This window comes from Leptodactylus fuscus, chromosome 1 (assembly GCF_031893055.1).
Source record: "Leptodactylus fuscus isolate aLepFus1 chromosome 1, aLepFus1.hap2, whole genome shotgun sequence".
In the NCBI taxonomy this organism is placed as follows: domain Eukaryota; kingdom Metazoa; phylum Chordata; class Amphibia; order Anura; family Leptodactylidae; genus Leptodactylus; species Leptodactylus fuscus.
Window position 1 is genome coordinate 73,763,081 of NC_134265.1, and position 20,842 is coordinate 73,783,922.

Here is a 20,842-nt window from a genome sequence, read left to right on the forward strand (position 1 = left end):
TGCGGGCAAATACTATTGTGCACCAGAGATGTCATTGCATTTCTGACTCTTAGTAAATATTGTATCACTGCGGTAGGAGCCATATTACTTTGTTATATCAGGATTAGACTTTATCATACTTTTAACAATTTATTTTAGTATCTACCTAGCTTTAAAGTGACTAGCAAGCTTGAAAAAGTCAATGGCTGCGGGTCTTCCCATCCTCCGCTTCAAACAGGTCACCTCGGGGTCCTCACTTCTCTCCCGTTCTGAGATTCTAACCCAGACCTCCTGTCCGGACACACCTCTCTTCCACTGGCAGTACGCTCAACTTTCCCACTTCTACTCTTCTATACGATCTTCCCGGGATCTCCACAGACCCCTGTCACCGTTCGAGCGTTTCTGTATTCCCCCCCCCCCATACTGTCTCTCTTCTTTATGGTCTCTTGTTGGACGGGGCGGAGGATTCGCTTCCATCGTTCACCACTGGGTGGGAGAGGGAATTGGGGGTTTCATTTCCCCTGGATGTGTGGTCGTCGGCCTTTCGTGCGTGCCATACTTTCTCCATGTCATGTAGGGCACAGGAGACCAATTTCAAGATACTCTCCAGATGGTATAGAGTCCCGGCCCTCCTGCATGATATATACCCCTCCACTTCAGATAGATGCTGGAGGTGTCTCTCCGAGCGAGGCACGATGGCCCATATCTGGTGGGGATGCCCTCTTCTACGCCCCTTCTGGACCGGGGTCACACAGGTTATTCGGCAAGTGACGGGAATTGACTTGGAGGACGATCCTGCGCCCCTACTTCTTTCATTATTCTCCCGGACGTTTCGCAAATCCACCCGTAGGCTTCTTGGATTTTTGTTAGTTGCTGCTCGCTCTGTTATTCCTAGGCTTTGGAAGTCCTCGACCCCTCCCTCGCTCCTTGGCTGGCTAAGTGAGATTCTTGCTCTGCGAACTATGGAGACCCTGGTGGCTGAGCTCCACCAAGACGAAACCAAACATCAGCAGACTTGGCTCCTTTGGAACCATTTCTATTATTCTGCCGATTTCCGCTCCCTCTTCCCTTCTGTGTCCCCTGTGTAGTGTCCCCTTGTGCTGTCTGTTCATATGTTTTTCTGTTTGCTTTATCTGGCAATAGATATTCCGATGTTTTCTAGGTTTATATATCTGTTTTGTTTTGGAACTCTGCTGCGACAGAGCGTTTCTTTGTCCCTTGCACCCTTATCTCCCCCTTCCCACCCCCCTTTCCTCGTCCCCCGAACTTTGCCATTGTACCATATTTCTTTGCTCCTCCCTGACCCCCCTTACCCTTTTCCCCTCTCCCCTCCCCTTTCTGGTTTTGTAAAAATTGTAAAACTTTCAATAAACTTTTAATGTTGAAAAAGTCAATGGCCTCTCCTTTATGTCATATATTCGTATATAATAGCTGTTGATTATTGAGATCGGGTTTGGCAAATCAAAGCTGTGGGCTCTTTGGACACTGTTACTTTATTACATTGCTCAATCGAGGTGTTTCTGGGCTGAACTAGATATTTACGTCTCAGGGTGAGCAGGAAGAAATGTGTTATTCTTCACCACCTGATCAACATGTAAGAGATAATGCTAAAATTTACAATATTTAATGGAACGCGGATGTCTCCGTCTTCATGTGGCGAAGGGCTTAGTGCAGCTGTAACCTTTAGAGGGAGAACCTGTGCCTCCTCCTTCTGATAAACATGTAATACAGAGCTGTACTAAAACATGAAAAGAATGCGCTTTTTCACAGCAAACTACTCCTACACAGCTAAACTATGAAGTACTGAAACCCATCATTTTACCAGTTGGGCTGCTGTGCTGTCAGTCTTGTCTAGGAGATTTTGCTCTGACTATAAGGATATGTTTATATACAGTCCTATGAAAAAGTTTGGGCACCCCTATTAATCTTAATCATTTTTAGTTCTAAATATTTTGGTGTTTGCAGCAGCCATTTCAGTTTGATATATCTAATAACTGATGGACACAGTAATATTTCAGGATTGAAATGAGGTTTATTGTACTAACAGAAAATGCGCAATATGCATTAAACCAAAATTTGACCGATGCAAAAGTATGGGCACCTCAACAGAAAAGTGACATTAATATTTAGTAGATCCTCCTTTTGCAAAGATAACAGCCTCTAGTTGCTTCCTGTAGCTTTTAATCAGTTCCTGGATCCTGGATGAAGGTATTTTGGACCATTCCTCTTTACAAAACAATTCAAGTTCAGGTAAGTTTGATGGTCGCCGAACATGGACAGCCCGCTCTCAAATGATCTGAAAACAAAGATTGTTCAACATAGTTGTTCAGGGGAAGGATACAAAACGTTGTCTCAGAGATTTAACCTGTCAGTTTCCACTGTGAGGAACATAGTAAGGAAATGGAAGATCACAGGGACAGTTCTTGTTAAGCCCAGAAGTGGCAGGCCAAGAAAAATATCAGAAAGGCAGAGAAGAAGAATGGTGAGAACAGTCAAGGACAATCCACAGACCACCTCCAAAGAGCTGCAGCATCATCTTGCTGCAGATGGTGTCACTGTGCATCGGTAACAATACAGCGCACTTTGCACAAGGAGAAGCTGTATCAGAGAGTGATGAGAAAGAAGCCGTTTCTGCAAGCACGCCTCAAATAGAGTTGCCTGAGGTATGCAAAAGCACATTTGGAGAAGCCAACTTCATTTTGGAAACAAAGATTGAGTTGTTTGGTTATAAAAAAAGGCGTTATGCATGGCGTCCAAAAAGAAACAGCATTCCAAGAAAAACACTTGCTACCCACTGTAAAATTTGGTGGAGGTTCCATCATGCTTTGGGGCTGTGTGGCCAATGCCGGCACCGGGAATCTTGTTAAAGTTGAGGGTCGCATGGATTCCACTCAGTATCAGCAGATTCTTGAGAATAATGTTCAAGAATCAGTGACGAAGTTGAAGTTACACCGGGGATGGATATTTCAGCAAGACAATGATCCAAAACACCGCTCCAAATCCTCAGGCATTCATGCAGAGGAACAATTACAATGTTCTGGAATGGCCATCCCAGTCCCCAGACCTGAATATCATTGAACATCTGTGGGATGATTTGAAGCGGGCTGTCCATGCTCGGCGACCATCTAACTTAACTGAACTTGAATTGTTTGTCCAAAATACCTTTATCCAGGATCCAGGAACTGATTAAAAGCTACAGGAAGCGACTAGAGGCTGTTATCTTTGCAAAAGGAGGATCTACTAAATATTAATGTCACTTTTCTGTTGAGGTGCCCATACTTTTGCACCGGTCAAATTTTGGTTTAATGCATATTGCGCATTTTCTGTTAGTACAATAAACCTCATTTCAATCCTGAAATATTACTGTGTCCATCAGTTATTAGATATATCAAACTGAAATGGCTGTTATAAACACCAAAATATTTAGAACTAAAAATGATTAAGATTAATAGGGGTGCCCAAACTTTTTCATAGGACTGTATGCTGAATTTCCCCTGTAGCACTATTTAGAATGTGGTTAAACAGCACAAAGCCAAGCGATCCACAGAAAAATTACATAATATGTAGGGGAAATATGTTGTACATTCCTTCAATGACCCCAAAAGATGTTTGAGGTATCAAAGTGAAGCAGAAAACTATGTCTCCTAAAGGAGATTGCCTTTGCACCCCACCTTTTCAGATATACTGTGTCTTACAGATCATTCATGCTCTGCTAGGAATACTGCAAAGTAAAATGCAAATAACTTTCCTTGAAGGAAAATTTGCTCTAGCACTACCTTTTGGAAAAGTAGCTCCTAAGTACTCAATGCCTCCAAAAAAGAAAAGAGCCCCATTCACAGACTGGTTTGGGGTTATTGCCCCTCATCAGGGCAGTACAAGGTACTGGTTGGCTAAGCAGATGACAATTCCAGATATAATGACCAAGTAGTCCATGACCCCACTTGTTAGTACCATAGTACGAAGATTATAGGCGAAGGAAACCATAAGATCTTGGTTTCACCGGATATTTAGTTGTTTTTGTCTGTATAGAGAGCTCCTCTAAGGCCTCATGAATGGGAATTTGTGCATTTTGGATTATAAAACAATGCAGAACCATATGGTTTCTATGATTTATTTATTTCTATTTTCTTCTGAATCTGCTTTACAGAAGTGCTCCAAGGGGAAAACTCGGTCCGAAATAGGGCATCAAATGAATTGTGCTACATTTTGTATGTGTGAACTAGGTATATATTAATATGGTGGTAAGTATGGCTCCACTGAAATGCAATAACACTGTATTTGAGAACCTTATAATTCAGATCCCAAGTATGCTCATATGTCTAGTCGTGTCTGCGCACACTAGCATGGTTTTTCTCTATATATTATTATTGCAGATTATCAATGTACGAAGTTGTAGAAGAAAACATTACAAATGACCTTCGCTCTATGTACCGTGTATTCTTGCTTTGAGAACAACCCCTGTATACAAACCTGAAGAATGTGTGGTGCTCCACGCAACATTTCCACAGATGCTTACACGCCACTTTGTTCCTAGTTTCAAAGAAGAATGAGGTTTCAGAGCACTAGAAAAAAAATAACAAAGGGACCGTGAGAAGCTAGACAGCTTTATGGCTGAAGTTACCCTTAAAGCATCGATGTATCTACAGGTCTATTCAACATTTCTGTACAATCCGGGGGAGGTATGACTGGCATTCCTCCTTCAAAAATAACAAGAAACACAACCTCTGCCAACCAAAACACAAAATGATTTCAGCTGGCAGGGATCCAGGCTCAGTGCTGACAATATACACAGGTGTTTGCAGAAATAAGTAGCATGGTGTGTGCTCTGACCCCATTATAGATACAAGGGCTGCTAACAAAAACATCAGCAGCATTAGTGCGTTATACAAGAACTGTACTTGCCCCACAAAATCAAATGTTTATCTTTTCCTTAGATGTATATCTTAGCATGCATCATATTAACCACATGATGACTGGCCCATTTTCCCTGGTTCATGACTGCATACATATTTTTTTAAGATCATGCACTTTTGAAAGCGATATTAAGCAATATTAAGTTGTCATTTAGATATTTGCCAAAATATTTGGAAAAATATAGGCAACACATAGTAATCGGTCACCGGAGGTGGGGATCTAACCTGTGATGTGGGCATGGTAGTGATGTTTGTTTGATTGTTTTGTGTTTATTTATACTTTGAGTCAATATATATATATATATATATATATATATATATATATATATATATATATTACACATTGTGCCCCCCCCCCCCAAAAAAAAAAAAGTTATTTTTTTCTTTTCTAACTTACTAGTAACTTAGGTTGATACATTAGCCTCAGTTACCCCGCGTTCACATCTGCATTTGGTAATCCGTTCGGGGAGGGGAGGGGAGAGGAGGGTCCTTGTGCTCTCCGCGTGGTGTCCGCACAGAACAAGCGGACAGAAAAGTACTTTATGATCTACTTTAATGTCCACATGATTCATGTGGTCAGGTCGTGGAGAGCACACAGACCCCATTATTCTGCTTCCCATGCAGAATCCCCGAACGAATTACCAAACGCAGATTTTTTACACAAGGACTTACTACACTTATGTCTTATACTGGTATTTGGCTCAAATATTTATTTTTATTATTCTAATTTAAGGGTTAAATATACACGGTTAAATATGTTCCATAAATTCTGACAATGAGACACATTCAGATAGATGAATAGAAAGATAGCCCTGTATAACCCAATCACCACTCTTTCCTATGCTGCCCCTGGGGTAGCACAGAGAACCTGACTTTATAGAAAGAGGAACCTATAATTAAAGGTTTTTTTTTTTTTAAATTTCTTCAAATGGAACCTGAAAAAACCTGTTGAAGCAGCATATTATAGAGAACAAGGAGCTGACAACATTGATATATTAGGTCATTTTGTGGCAAAATATTGAGTGTAACTTATAATTCATCAATCTAAATTTATGCTCATTCTGAGGTTAGTCCAGTGGGTGGTACTCTCCTACATGACTGCTACATGAGTAGCAACACCCACTGGACTCCTAGGCCATGAATAAGCAAATATGTAATATATAATACACCTGGATCTGAAAAGGAGCTATATAGCTATATAGTTAAAACGATATTTTATCCAGACTTTTTTTTTTTTTTAATTTACTGTAGTTTCGGTAAAGCAATAAAAATATTCCCCAAGAGCGCGTAGACTTTTACATGTTACATATTGTCCTGAACAAATTTATTTTCACTAATGCAATATCTATAAATAAAAGAGATTACAATGGCTATATTAAAGTCTTCTCATTAAAAGCCGCTGTTTCATGTGGTACAGGTTTTTTGTAACAGGCAATTTCTGATGGGGGGGCAATATGTCGGCCACTTTATGCAATTAAATAAAACAAATCTTTAATTAGAGGAAATTACACTTTCATCAAAAGGATTTCGCTGCAAAATATGTTCTGCATAGATTGCAAGGGGAATTAACAAATATCTCTTGCGGTGCTTTGAATTTCTGACAAACAGCTAGGACGGAGCACCTGAATCCCACATGTGAATGTGCCGTTTTTCTTTTTTTCAAGTGCTTCTTTATGTATTTTTGAAGATAAAACACTTCATAAAAGGAAAATTATCAAGAATACCGCTGTGAAGCTCTAAAAGAAAAGGGATTGCTGTACTATTCAGAAGAATGTGCATATGGCACTTTCTTAATCGCAGCCACTCAGTTCTCTTCTTCTACAGGAAAAGTGGGGGCGCAAAGAAAAAGAAAATTATGTGAAGATGGCATCATGTGCAGACATACAGGCGTTACCCCAGTGCAAAAGTAAACTTTAAAAAAAAATGCATCCTGTTCCAAATTCTGCTGTTCTAGTACAAGATGTAGCATAGGTTCTCAATATCAGATTGTGCAGGTCAACACCCGGCACTCCCACTGATCAGTAGTAGAGATGAGCGAGTACTGTTTGGATCAGCCGATCCGAACAGCACGCTCGCATAGAAATGAATGGACGTAGCCGGCACGCGGGGGGTTAAGTGGCCGGCTGCCGTCAAAGCGGAAGTACCAGGTGCATCCATTCATTTTTATGGAGCGTGCTGTTCAAATCGGCTGTTCCGAACAATACTCAGTCATCTCTAATCAGTAGTTATATTTGATTGAGCGATACGGCTTCTTCACTGGGTACCAAGCACAGCGCTGCACATTGAAATTAATTTGTATGTGTTGACTCTACTGCGTTTCTATTCACTTCACCGCCCCGTTAGTGATCTGTGAAGAAAATAAGTCACTCTAATTTTCACAGAGTATATTTTCATAGACCTGACTTATAAAAGTAAATAGGAAAGTGCAAAAAAAACAGATGCCATGTGAGATGCAAATCAGCAATGAAAAACAAGATTGATAATCAGAGCCACCTCTGTGAATAGACACTTTCCTATTGGTATATTTTTCGACTGTGGAAGGAAGCAGAAGGGCCTAGAGCAGTGATGGCGAACCTTTTAGAGACCGAGTGCCCAAACTGCAACCCAAAACCCACAAAATTTTCGCGGAGTGCCAACACGACAATATAGACTTAATACTATGCGGATCCACAATTGCAGACAGTTACTGACCAAAAATTACAGTCATGTGGGGCTTTACAGAGCTTTCAATAATACAAACAACGTTGTACTGAAATGTAAAGGTCTCGGCATTTGGTACTTTGAACAATTAATTTTCACTATTTACATCGCACAGGATCTGTTTTATAGTTACCGTGTAATATTCTTACATCCTGTACTAATATCACGTCTGCTATAAAACAGATACTGTGTGATATAAATAGTGAGGGGACCCCAGACAGTATTATATGCTCTGCAGTGGGCCCACCACACAATATTATATTCTCCACAGTACCACAGTAGCCCCCCAGTGTTATATGCTCCGCAGTAGGTGTCCCCCCCCCCACAGGATTATATGCTCCACAGTGGCATCCACACACAGTATTGTGTGCTTATAAATAGCCCCCCCCCCAGTATTATATGCTCTTTAGTACACCCCCCAGTATTATAAGCCACCCCAGTATTATAAGCCCCCCCAGTATTATACACTCCCCCCAGTATTATAAGCCCCCTCAGTATTATACACTCCCCCTAGTATTATACACTCCCCCCAGTATTATAAGCCCCCCCAGTATTATACACTCCCCCCAGTATTATACACCCCACCCAGTATTATAAGCCCCCCCAGTATTATACACTCCCCCCCAGTATCATACACCCCACCAAGTATTATAAGCGCTCCCCCCCAACATCATATACACAGTGAGCCACTCTCATACTCACCCCTGAAGAGCCGCCGGCATCCACCTTCTTGTCACTGGCGGCGCTGATGACGTCATCGCGCCCGCGTCGGGGCAGAGGTCAAACTCTGCAGCCAGTGTAGGCCGCGGTCGCGCGATCCGCGGCCTACCCTGACAGCTTTCAGCTGTATGTGCATTTGCACATACAACTGAAGGCAGTGATCGCTCATCAACGGGGAATCCTGTACCGGATTCCCTGTTGGTGAGCGATCCGGGCGACCGCACGCGTGCCAGCATGGAGGGCTCTGTGTGCCCTCTCTGGCACGCGTGCCATAGGTTCTCCATCACTGGCCTAGAGAAAGACGAAGTCAACTTGGGGAGAACAAACTTCATGCAGATGTTGTCCTTGGTAAGCTTCAAACCTGGTACCCCAGGGCTGCAGGCCACAGTGCAAAGCACAGCGCCACTTTACTGCCTAATGGAAAAAAGAGAACTCTAAATCAAGGAGACAACCCATTAGAGGAGGAACCCTAGAAGGGATAATATGGACTCCACAGAGCCTTGATATCATCATCACCACCATCCTAGTCTGTCTGGGATTACAAGAAAAGGCAGAAGGATTTGAGAAAACCTTCAATCACAGAAGGCCTCTGATGTTTGGAATGATCTCCCTGCCGAGTTCCTTCAAAAATTGTGCGTAAGTGTACCTAGAAGATTGGATGGAAGGTAAGGGTGGTCACACCAAGTATCAATGTGATATTCATTCGATTTATTTTATTTGACAAAAGTAAACTATTAACACTTCTATTTCTGAAAGCATTCGTACTTTGCAGTATTTTTCCACTCCTTCCTACACCATTGCACAGTACTGCACATAGTGCATGAATTTGATTTAGGGATTGTACTTCGTTACTTTTTCGATAACTATAAATTGGATTATTCTGAGCTGAAATATGAACGGATGGCTCATTCCTCTAGTAAAATGAACCTGCACATCAATTAATGAGACTGCGATTACTACTGCTCCCATTTCCTGTGAAGACGGTATGAAGTCACAAAACCCATTATGGCAAATAATAATGTACATGTGAACTGTAAGCAATTAATCATCATTAGCTCAATGCAGTTAGCCAGATAAAATGACAGGACATGGAATCGGAGCTGAAATAATAAACTGTAAGATCACAGCAAAAAAGCTCTCAACAATGTTGTATCAATCACCAGTATAATAAGTGAAGCAGGAGAAGACGATAAGGAGAATCTGAATAGGAATTAATTTGACAAAATAATTTCCAGTTAGCAGGCAGCAACACTATGAAAGATTAATAGGGTGAAATATTAACATTCTACATTAAACCTGTATCCAGCCATGTCCCATTCCGTACATTCTATGAACCTTTTGTCTGCATACTAACACAAAATATTCCATTATCTAGGTAGACCTGTATAGCCCAGTATCTAGACCTAATACAAGTACAAAGGGGAAATTTAGACGGCTACATTCAGCTGCATTGACTGTACTAGACAATTACATCCATAGAGTACTCACATATACTTTAGATGAATCTGAAGCCTGCAGCATCTACAGTACCATAGAAAATAAAGGAGATTAACAATGCGTGTTTTAACAAGAATGAGGACTGGGCACCGAGATCCAGGAAGCACGCAGGGTCCTCTCCATGGAAAGAATACAGACCAGAAATTAACCAGAATTTCTGCAGTTGGTTGAATAATGCAAAGTTGGTTAACAATGTTGTCCAATAACTTTTCATTGTTTTTTTCTTGTCTTCTGTGATAATATATCACCCCACAGCAGCTTAACCAATTGCAGAAGTTAACTCTGCTGCATCTGTGTATGTCAAGGTTAATTGTCTGACAATCCCTTTAAGCAACCCTTCCCCGTCATAACCTTGCATATGGATAAATGCGCTGAGAGTTGACAAGTATGAGCAAAGCTTAAACAGATCTCATCCACCCATTGCAGGAAAAAATGGCAAAATTGACATGCAATGTGTGAGTGAAATCTGGGGCAAATTTGTAGCAAAATGTCTATATAATTCATGGATGTGCCCAATGCTCCATTACATAACCCTTGACAAATTGTTGTCCCTTCTGTGTGAACACAACCTTACTTCCACTGGATAAAAATCTGTCTTGGTTATGTTACGGACACATACAGTACAGACCAAAAGTTTGGACGCCTTCTCATTCAAAAAGTTTTCTGTATTTTCATGACTATGAATATTGTAGATTCACACTGAAGGCATCAAAACTATGAATTAACACATGTGGAATTATATACTTAACAAAAAAGTGTGAAACAACTGAAAATATGTCTTATATTCTAGGTTCTTCAAAGTAGCCACTTTTTGCTTTGATTACTGCTTTGCACACTCTTGGCATTCTCTTGATGAGCTTCAAGAGGTAGTCACCAGAAATGGTTTTCACTTCACAGGTATGCCCTGCCAGGTGTAATAAGTGGGATTTCTTGCCTTATAAATGGGGTTGGGACCATCAGTTGTGTTGTGCAGAAGTCAGATGGATACACAGCTGATAGTCCTACTGAATAGACTTGTAAGGGAATTGCTAAGACAGCAATTCCCAGAACTGTTAAACCCTGGGAGGGGCACAAGAGACAGTGAGCCCTAAGCTGAAGCCCCCCACTTTCCCTTCCTATTGCCAGACCCTATCCTAGGTAATAGGCGACAACCACGAGGACAGTCCCTCCCTGAATATGTGAAACACAAAACGCAGACAAAACGAACAACAACAAAGGGAGGTCAGCTAGCCAGGGTTCGGTAACAGGAGAGCGATGCAGTGCCAAATCGGAGTCAAGAGAATAGTCAATGAGGAAAGCCAAAGGTCAAGTATAATAGTATAAGCAAACAGGGACAGTAAGAGCAGGTATGCGCACGGCAATAGCAAGCACTGGTGTGAATGGGAACCAAGGCTAAATAGGGAGGAAGAACCCGCCCATAGAGTTCACAGAAAGGCAGCTGTCAATCAAAGGGCAAGGCCAGATTAACCACTTAATGGACAGATGCAACATAGGCAGAAGACTGGTGTGGTGCAAATGCAATCACAGAACTAGAGCTGAGTTCACACAGTGCGACCAAAAACTTTAATCCAAGAACCAAACTGCATCTGCCTCCTGCGCCGCAGCACGCGAGCAGAGGGTGGTGCAGTGGCCCGAACAGGCAGAGATGTTACAAGACTGTTAGAATTTGTATTATGGCAAGAAAAAAGCAGCTAAGTAAAGAATAACAAGTGGCCATCATTACTTTAAGAAATGAAGGTCAGTCAGTCCGAAAAAATTGGGAAAACTTTGAAAGTGTCCCCAAGTGCAGTTGCAAAAACCATCAAGCGCTATAAAGAAACTGAGTCACATAAGGAACGCCCATGGAAAGAAAGACCAAGAGTCACCTCTGCTGCGGAGGATAAGTTCATCCGAGTCATCAGCCTACCACAAGTTAAGACACCCCCAAACCCATTACCTGTTGTCCGGTCTTTCTACAATTGGTAGGTTTGACTTACATTCATGTAAAGTGCAAGGCCAGATAAAGTGTATTCCTGCACCTAAGCATATTCCTGACTAGGACAGATTATTATCCTCTGGCAGGATTACAAGCACAGATCTTGAACAATTTGAGGAATTGATGCAAAAATTATATTCTATATTTTTTCATTATACAAACAAGAATCTTTTCTTGAGTATCTCCATTTTAGTAAAATATAAAAGCTTGGAACTTTTTATACCCAAGAATCTGCTTGGTTGTGAAAGCTTTCATTCATTGACTATTAATAACCAAAGGCACAATGATGATTTCTTCCCAGCATTTAGCCCCAAGACATTAGTCTAGGCAGGCTATGCAGACACCTGTAAATAATCCTTTGTCCTTTCCAACAGGTAATACTGGTAAGAGTTTACCTTTTAAGGAACGTCATAATGCATGCCAGGCATAGTTTGTGCAGAGAAGCGTGAACTGGCAGCACAGCCAGGGGTGACTGAAGATTAACTCAAGGAACACTGGGCATGATGATTCATGTAAACAGCGGCCTAGTATCTCCATGTTCTCTTTGTGCTATGATAATACTACTATAAAGACAAGATATATGTAAAAGGGGCACTGAAACTAAAGCGGAATATGAAAAAGGAAAGAAATAACTTATCTTTCTCTAAAAATGTGAGTAAACTAGTAAAAATCTAACAGAACAGAGTTAACACCTAACAGAGATTACTAATCTCTTGGTAACCTTTTGGCCTGGGGAAAGGCTATGACGTAGAATTTAAATGTCCGGCCTCACATTACATATAGAGCAGTAATATACCCTGTTTCCCCGAAAATAAGACAGTCTCTTATAATTAATTATCTAACAAAATATATGACCTTTCTTATTTTCAGGGGATGTCTTATGCAGCGGCTGGAGCGGGGAACAATCGGCAGTCATTCTGATGCTTCCTTAGCGGAGCGCCGGCATGACTGCTGGTTGTATGTGATCCAGAAGGTGAAGGGGGGGGGGGTGTCTTATTTTCGGGGAAACAGGGTAGTATAAGCTCCATCTCTCTACCAAAACATGCTATACATGCACTAATACTGAAGGGAGGAAAGATGAAGGAGGATCTGGGACCCGTTCTGAAAAGCCCAGTGACATACATCATCTGATAGGCGCTGTTACCTGAACATTTTGCTGTTTTATCAAAATCTGTTCAGCCATTCCAAAGATATAAGCCCTGTTAATATTTATTTAAATACAGCAAGACAAACAGCAGACAGAAGCACCGCCCAGAGAGACATCACAGTGCAATGTTACCATCTACTTGGCTACGATATGTAATTTGCATAAATATCAGGGATGATATCTTTGGAATGACTGAACAAATTTGGATAAACAAAAACAAAAAAATGCCAAGGGTAACAGCACCTATCAGATTAAATATGTCATTGGGATCTTCAGACGTAATGAAAGGGCTTCTATAAAGGGAATCTATCATGTTAACAATAGTGTCTGAACTCCAAACACCATGTTATAGAGTAGAATGACTTGAACAAATCCTTGGATTCATTAAACAAGTTCAAAGAGGGCCTGGATGCCTTTCTTGAAAAGAAAAATATAACATGTTATGGACTCTAGATTTTAAGGACACGATCCAAGGTTTTATACTGACTGCCAGATTTGGAGTCGGGAAGGAATTTTTTCCCCTGAAATAGGGCAATTGGTATGAGCCTCATGGGGTTTTTTGCCTTCCCCTGTATCAACACTGTAGGGATTGTAGGGTTATAGGTTGGACATGATGGACTAATGTCTTTATCCAACCTCATCAACTAACTATGTAACTACTAATATAAATGTGAAAGTTTGTGTGTTTGGATGTTTGTTCCTCAACCACACAAAAACAACTGAACGGATTTAAATGAAATTTGGCACATAGATAGTTTGTAACCTCGATTAACACGTAGGCTTTTATCCCGGTAAATGACAAGGCTCCACAACTGTGATGAATTTATGTTCACATACTATATTACACTGCTGTTTTAGCAACTTCTCAGCTTCTGGGAAAGCCAGGGCTGTTATCTCTCTGTGTACCAAATGTTCCACTGATAATCTGTATGTTGGAGAGACTGGACAGCAACTTAGAACGCGTGTGAACTCACATCGCCATACAATTAAAGAACGAAGAAATGACCTTCCCGTGTCAAAGCATTTTTGTAGTGGGGACCACAATATCACCGATCACATGAAAATTTTGATTTTTGAGAGGGAATTTCAGATCAAAGAGAGAACGACGCATACATGAGTATAAATTCATGACACTGCTTCTAACACTCGAGTGTGGACTTAATGCGTCACAGAGGTTCATGTCTTTTTACAGTAACGTATGAACTGATAAAGGACCTGTAAGTGTTTACATTGTCTCTACCAATTACTAACAAACCCCCCCCCCTTCCTCCTGAATTCTAACACCCTTTGTGCCTGCTCTGTATATAAATATGCATCCTTCAGAAATGTTTTTAAATTTACTTTGATAAAGGAGCCTAAGCGTTCCGAAACGTCAGCCATTTGTCATCATTATGAGTTAGCCATTAAAAAGGTATCAACTACTGAAGATTATCAAGTTTTCTTGTTTTTTATATTTCCAACCCACTGGCTAACAAGGTACAACAACGAACATTTTCCTTATATGTAAATACACGCTAACCCTCAGTGGATTGTGTACACATATTTGCATATTGTCTGATCTGCTCCAGGCAATGCTGACAAACTGGCATGGGCAAACACCTTTAATCCAAATTGGCAGTTTGCCAATTTTAAACATGCCTAAAAAAGAAAATGTAATTTGTCGTAAACAATGAGATCTAAGAAGGAAGCCAGAAGTCACAGAGTTCTCCTCAAGCGGAGCTGAGGGAGATCATCGATGCCAACAACACGCTCATTATATGGTGTCCCAGCAAGCTGCTGAGATGCCGGAACAATCACAGGCACAGCACGAGGAACGAGTTCAATGGCAGGCCAGCTTGATAGCTGCCGAAACGCTGGAGGAGGCGGATCATCAACGCCAAACAACAAGCTCATTATATGTTTTCCCAGTGAGCTGCTGAGATGTCGGTACAATCACAGGCACAGCGCTAGAAACAAGTTCACCGGCAGGCCAGCTTGAGAGCTGCCGAAACGCCAGAGCATGCAGATCATCAACGCCAACAACACACTCATTATATGGCTTCCCAGCGAGCTGCTGAGATACCGGAACAATCACGGGCACAGCGCGAGGAACGAGTTCAGCGGCAGGCCAGCTTGACAGCTGTCGAAGCGACAGAGCAGGTGGCTCATCAACACCAACAACACGCTCATTATATTGTGTCCCAGCAAGCTGTTGAGATGCCGGAACAATCACAGGCACAGTGTGAGGAACAAGTTTAGCAGCAGCACAGCTTGAGAGCTGCCGAAATGCTGGAGCAGGCAAACCATCGACGGCAGCGATTTGCTGAATATAGGTGGATCATCGATGCCAACAACCCACAGACGAAGTCGCGGGCAGAGGCTAGTGTTATATATATATATATATATATATATATATATATATATATATATATATATAATTTAAGGGAAAAAAAACTCAGCATAACCTGTATTTTAGTCAATTTAAATCATAGTTTTTTCTATGCTTAGGAATCATTCGAGTAATTCTATTAGTGATAAGACAGCTTTCTCTTTATAACTGCATAGAGAGTTCTCAGTCACTATGTAGGTCCACCCACTGGACTCCTAGATATAGAAAAATGAGGGACTTAAATGAATAAAATACAAATTATACTGCATGCTGAATAACAAAGTAACACTAGGTTCACAATAGTGTGTCTGCTTGAAGACACAAAAGATGGAAACCCTATCCGCTTAAAAAGCAGACAGACTATAATGAGGTCCGCCAGTTTCTGCTGATTTGATAGTTAAATTGGTGGAGAAAAAAGTCCTCCTTGCTGGATTTTTGTCTCCGCCAATTTTAAGCAGAATCTGGAACGGAGTGCCCGAGCGCTAGTGTGAACACATACTGAATAGATTGAACTATACAACATATATACGCTGTTTTTAACTTGGCAGGTTGTCTTTAGGATAAGATATTATTCTCTAACAGGTAACCCATAGGTTCCAGAACAATGAAGCATACAAATGGTACTTTTACTGCTCCACAGCAATTTTTACTACCTCTGGCCCACATACAGTAACATTTTGAACTAGTAGCATTTAATGCCATGACAGCACAATACAATGCTAATATTAGTAGGGTATAGTAGCTAGATAGTACATGTACTTTACACATAAAAACTTCATATAGCGCCAAAGGGTGCTACATTATTGAATACATTAAAAAGAGACACTGGGACAGATTTATTATGCTTTGTACACCAGTCAACTAGTGTCATCACAAATTAGTTTTGCAGAAAAAAAATTGTGACTTTTTTCTGTTTAGAGCCGCCCATGCGAAACTCGATCCGTGAAAGTGGTGTGGGTGGAACAAACCAGAAAAAAAGTTGAAATTTTTTGCTCCAAACCCGATCGGTGCAAAAAACCTAAAACTTTTTATTTATTTATTATCATTTACATGAGTTTAGCTATGAGTGCAGGCGCACGCACTACAGAGGATGAGCGTGATTTGTGGGTGAGGTGTGAAGTGCACCCTCACTCTTTACAAGAGATATAAAGATCGGCATTGCAAACATCAGTCTTCATCAAGTTCCCCCAGTTATTGCCACACAGTACGCACATAACAGCGACTACTGTTCAAAGAGTTCTTTGTATTGCCTAACTAGTATATACTATGCTCAGATAGCACATCTACTAGTTTATGACATGCACTCAAAAAGCCATATATTAGAATTGTTGCACCCACAATACAAAAGTCTAAGTGGGTGTTCATTCTACTGTTATAAATGTTTCTTGCTCTCACCCATCATAGGATGAAAGCGACAAACATTAATGGCAATTCTGTGATGGAAACAGATGGGGCCCATTCTGTCTGGCATTCGTTCCCATTTATTCTAATGTTAAAAAAAAAAACACAACCAAAGCTGTCTTCCGTCTTGTGTGTTTACTTTTCAAGTACATGCACAACTTTTACTTTCGTCAGAAAAGTAACAAATATATTAAAACGTCCTGTTTTTACATTTCAGTAAATGCAGGTGGACGGTGATCTGTCTACATCAGTCTCTCTACTGCCGTTTAAGTTCATTGCATGCATCCTATGATGGATGAGAGCAACGGACATTAATAACTGTACCCTTACTCTTAGAGAACTACTAATATTTTGTTCGACCATAGAGGGGATCTTCTTATAGGTAGACTAAGAGTACTTATCAGCAACAAAGTAAATTTACACAGATATAACCTTATATTCATGTATGTATTGTTAACCATTTGTCTTCATTGCATTGTGGTAAATGTATTATGAGAAGGTGAGGAGTGTGTGGATGATGTTGCACAGGGTTTAGTTTAGCAAGGACTTATGCATAATCTATGATGTCCAGCTGATACAGAACAACAAGCACACGATATGCAGCAGTCTGAACACAGCCAGGACTACTCAGTAATGTGTTGTGTTAGGGCCTGCTAAAATAAAACTGTGCACCTCGCATGATATTTTTGTTAAAAAAAAAAAAAAACTCCTTTATTTTGTCCAAATTAAGTTACATTTGTGCAATAAACTACATAGGATTTTTTTGTAACTTGTAGTCTATTACTAGTTGTGATAAGAAACTGCATTGCAGCCATGTACATGATATCTGTGAGTAGCTGCACTATTGCTATCACATGACATAATCATGAATTAGAATAAAGAGCGATAATATTCCTTTTTTTAATTAATATTTGTATGGAAAAATGGAAATTTGTACAGTATCCAGACTTTCAAGGGCAGTGAGTCATGTTACATATTCAGTACATATTGGTATTTGTACAGGGTTAGAGAAAATTGCCAAGCAGGACGTCCTCCCTAATTCCTTGCAACATACCTCATTACCACTGTGCAATTTGCAGATCTTGGTATATGCCAACTAGTCGGCTCTGTGTTCATTTTACAAAGTTTAGGGAATTCACAGCTTAATCCTCAGGCAAACAGCTTTTATCTCCGGTCAATGACAGCAGAAATACTTGAAAGATGCATTATTTGGGTGTGGGCAGGATACACAGTCAGGTCAGTGAGGGGGATGTCAAGCATTAAAAGAACTTAATGTTGCTGAATTACAAGGTTCAAAATTCTCTTTTGAGAAGCGGCTGGAGTTTCATTTTATTTGTTCACCTCCGCTAATCCCTTCGGTTGAATTTCAGTAACCTAGAGGTTGTTCTTTATGTGCCATCAATAAAAAAAAATACTTCTTAGTGCTCTAGGCTGACATCCAAGTCATGACAAAGTGGATTTTAGATAAAAAAAATATTTCTCTCCCACCACCAAGAATGAAAAATGAAATTGTAGGAAAATATTACACCTTTATTTGTCAAGTGACTAAATCCCTAAATGTATAGGAACAGTTTACTTAAAGAAGACTTGTCACCACCCAAAAGAGTGTGAAATTGTACATTTCCTTTGTTCCTGTAACACCAGTAGCCCTAACCGTCTGGTCTGGCTACCACTGTGTGTGCTCCCGTCTCTTACAGAATTAGTGTTCACCTGCTTTACTTCCTCCTGCCAATCCGTATGTATCAGTATGCACTTAGGTCTGCTACCTTAGGGTCCATTCACACGGATGAAAATGGCGCTTTATTTGGCGCTGAATTTTACACGCTGAAAAAAAAGCCTCCCATTGACTTCAATGGGTGTCGCTAGCTTTTTTTTTCAACTAGTGGAAAATTCTGCTAGTGGAAAAAAAAGCTAGCAGAACCTATTGAAATCAATGGAAGGCTTTTTTTCAGCGTGTAAAATTCAACGCGAAATAAGCGCCATTTTCCTCCCTTAGGAGGAAATGGACCCTTAGGCCAGGGCCCCCACGAGATGGAGATGCTGCGGGAAAAACTGCGTCGTTGTACAGTGCAGGTAAAGAGGATGGGATTCATGCAAATCCCATCCCCACTTTGCGGAAGAGATTGCAGCGCGGACACGCTGCGATTTGCAAAGCCGTTGCGGCTTTGCAAATCACAGCATGTCAATTATATCTACGGAAACACCGGCGGCTTTCCCGTAGATACAATGTTAAGAGAAAGTCCGCAGAGGAAAACTCTGTGAACTTTCTCTTAAAAGCGCTGTGGAAAGAATCGCAATGCATTCACGCAGCGGTTCTTCCCGCAGCGCTTTAGTTCTGCGGATACGGCCCGTGGGGCCTTAGCCTTAAGGTATATTCACTTTACTGAATTTGAAGCTGATTCTACATCAAAATAAAGCTCAAATTCTGTCTGAAATCATTTAATTCTAGAGAGTTTTTTTTTTTCTTTATCTCTGATTATTTTCAGCTAATGGGAAAAATAATCATCATGCTTAATCTTTTTAAGGATTCTGCCTCATAACTCCAATTGAAGAGAGTTGGAGGTGGGAAAATACCACATGGACGATGTGGAATTTGCAAATTTTGAGATGGTCTTTGGTCAAGCAGAAAAATTCAGCTACAAATTCCTGATGCTGCATTTTTCGGCTAGAAAAATTCAGCCCATGTGAACATTCTTTGAGTCTCATCTGGGCTGAGCAATGTGTGTTTCTTGTATTGTGTTTTGTTCAGCTCCTCGTTCTGTTGTCAGGTCCTGTTCTGTTTCCATGCATGCATATTTTTTGCAGAAGTCTCTATCTGCTTCTGTTCCTGTGTACCTGTGGCCTTTTGTTTCTGATACCTGTAGATTCCAGGCTTTCTGCAGTATTCCTAATACCTAAGGTCTCTGGGCTTTCTGCAATATCATTCTGCTACCTGTGGCCATGTGCATTCTGCTTCCTTTGTTATGTCCTGCCCGGACTCCAGTTAGACCTGGTTTCTGTATATTCTGTTCCAGTCTTGTATTCCTGTTTGATTTTAGCCCGTACACCTATCTGTCCTGGTTTTAGTCTGTGTTTGCATTGTTCTGTTTCTATTCACAGTTCTGTCTTTCTTGGTCAATTGCTACTAAACCATAACCACTTCAGGTGGTAGCGGTTTGGTGGGCTCCCCACACCGAAGAGCAGGTCCCCATATGGGAGTTAAAGGGAGAAGCCAGCCTCCATAGAAGTGTCAGAGTCACCCGTGGGTCGGGGCCGGTTCCAATCACGTGTAAGGGAGTCAGAACCAAACTGGAACCCCCAGGTACATTATCAAAATATTAATTTCCTAGGCAACTACTTTAAGAAGAAAATGTATGAAAGGAGTTATCCACTTTGGGGAGCATCTCCACAAGAAAAGACTTACCTCCCAAACTACTCTCTTCCTCTCAAAAATGAGCTGATTTTGTCATTAGCTTTCATCACAGTAGAAAATTACTAATTCTAAATCAAAAAGTAAGATTTGGATACATATGTGCCAAATTATCCATATACAGGAGAAACAGAACAAAATTTATTACTACTAAACCTACTAACCATATCAAAAGTGATCATCTGGAGTAGACCCAGCTCCAAATACACATACCGTATTTTCCGGACTATAAGGCGCACATAAAATACTTCGATTTCCTCAGAAATTGAAAGTGCGCCTTATAGTCCGGTGTGCCTTATATAAGGCTTGAAGCGGCGGCACGCGAGGAGTTAAGCGGCGGCACGCGAGGAGTTAAGCGGCGGCCGCCGGCAAAGTCTACATGCCGCTTCCATACATTGCAATGGGAGCGCGCTATTCAAATAGTATTCGTTCATCTCTAACTATTTGAATAAGCGCGCTCTCATTGTAATGTATGGAAGCGGCATGCAGACTTTGCCGGCGGCCGCTGCTTAAAGAGATTCTACTAGAGATGAGCGAGTACTGTTCGGATCAGCCGATCCGAACAGTACTCGCTCAACTCTAGATTCTACCATTAAAAGAACCTCTTCCCCCTAACCACGTCGGAATAGCCTTAAAAGACTATTCGTCTCTTACCTTTCCCATAGCCAGCGCCGCCTTCTCCCTGAGCTGTGTTCGCGCCTTCCGTGTCGTCTTCTTTGGGCCTCATGGATGA

General features: G+C 41.1%; 1 protein-coding gene across 1 annotated transcript in view; it reads right to left on the reverse strand.

The window, feature by feature from the left end:
- Positions 1-20,842, reverse strand: part of EPB41L4A (erythrocyte membrane protein band 4.1 like 4A) — a 181,443-nt gene that overhangs the window by 32,774 nt on the left and 127,827 nt on the right. The window contains exon 10 of the mRNA XM_075272249.1: positions 4,450-4,541. Within this exon, the coding sequence (XP_075128350.1) occupies positions 4,450-4,541 (92 nt within the window). The remainder of the gene's footprint in view (positions 1-4,449; positions 4,542-20,842) is intronic.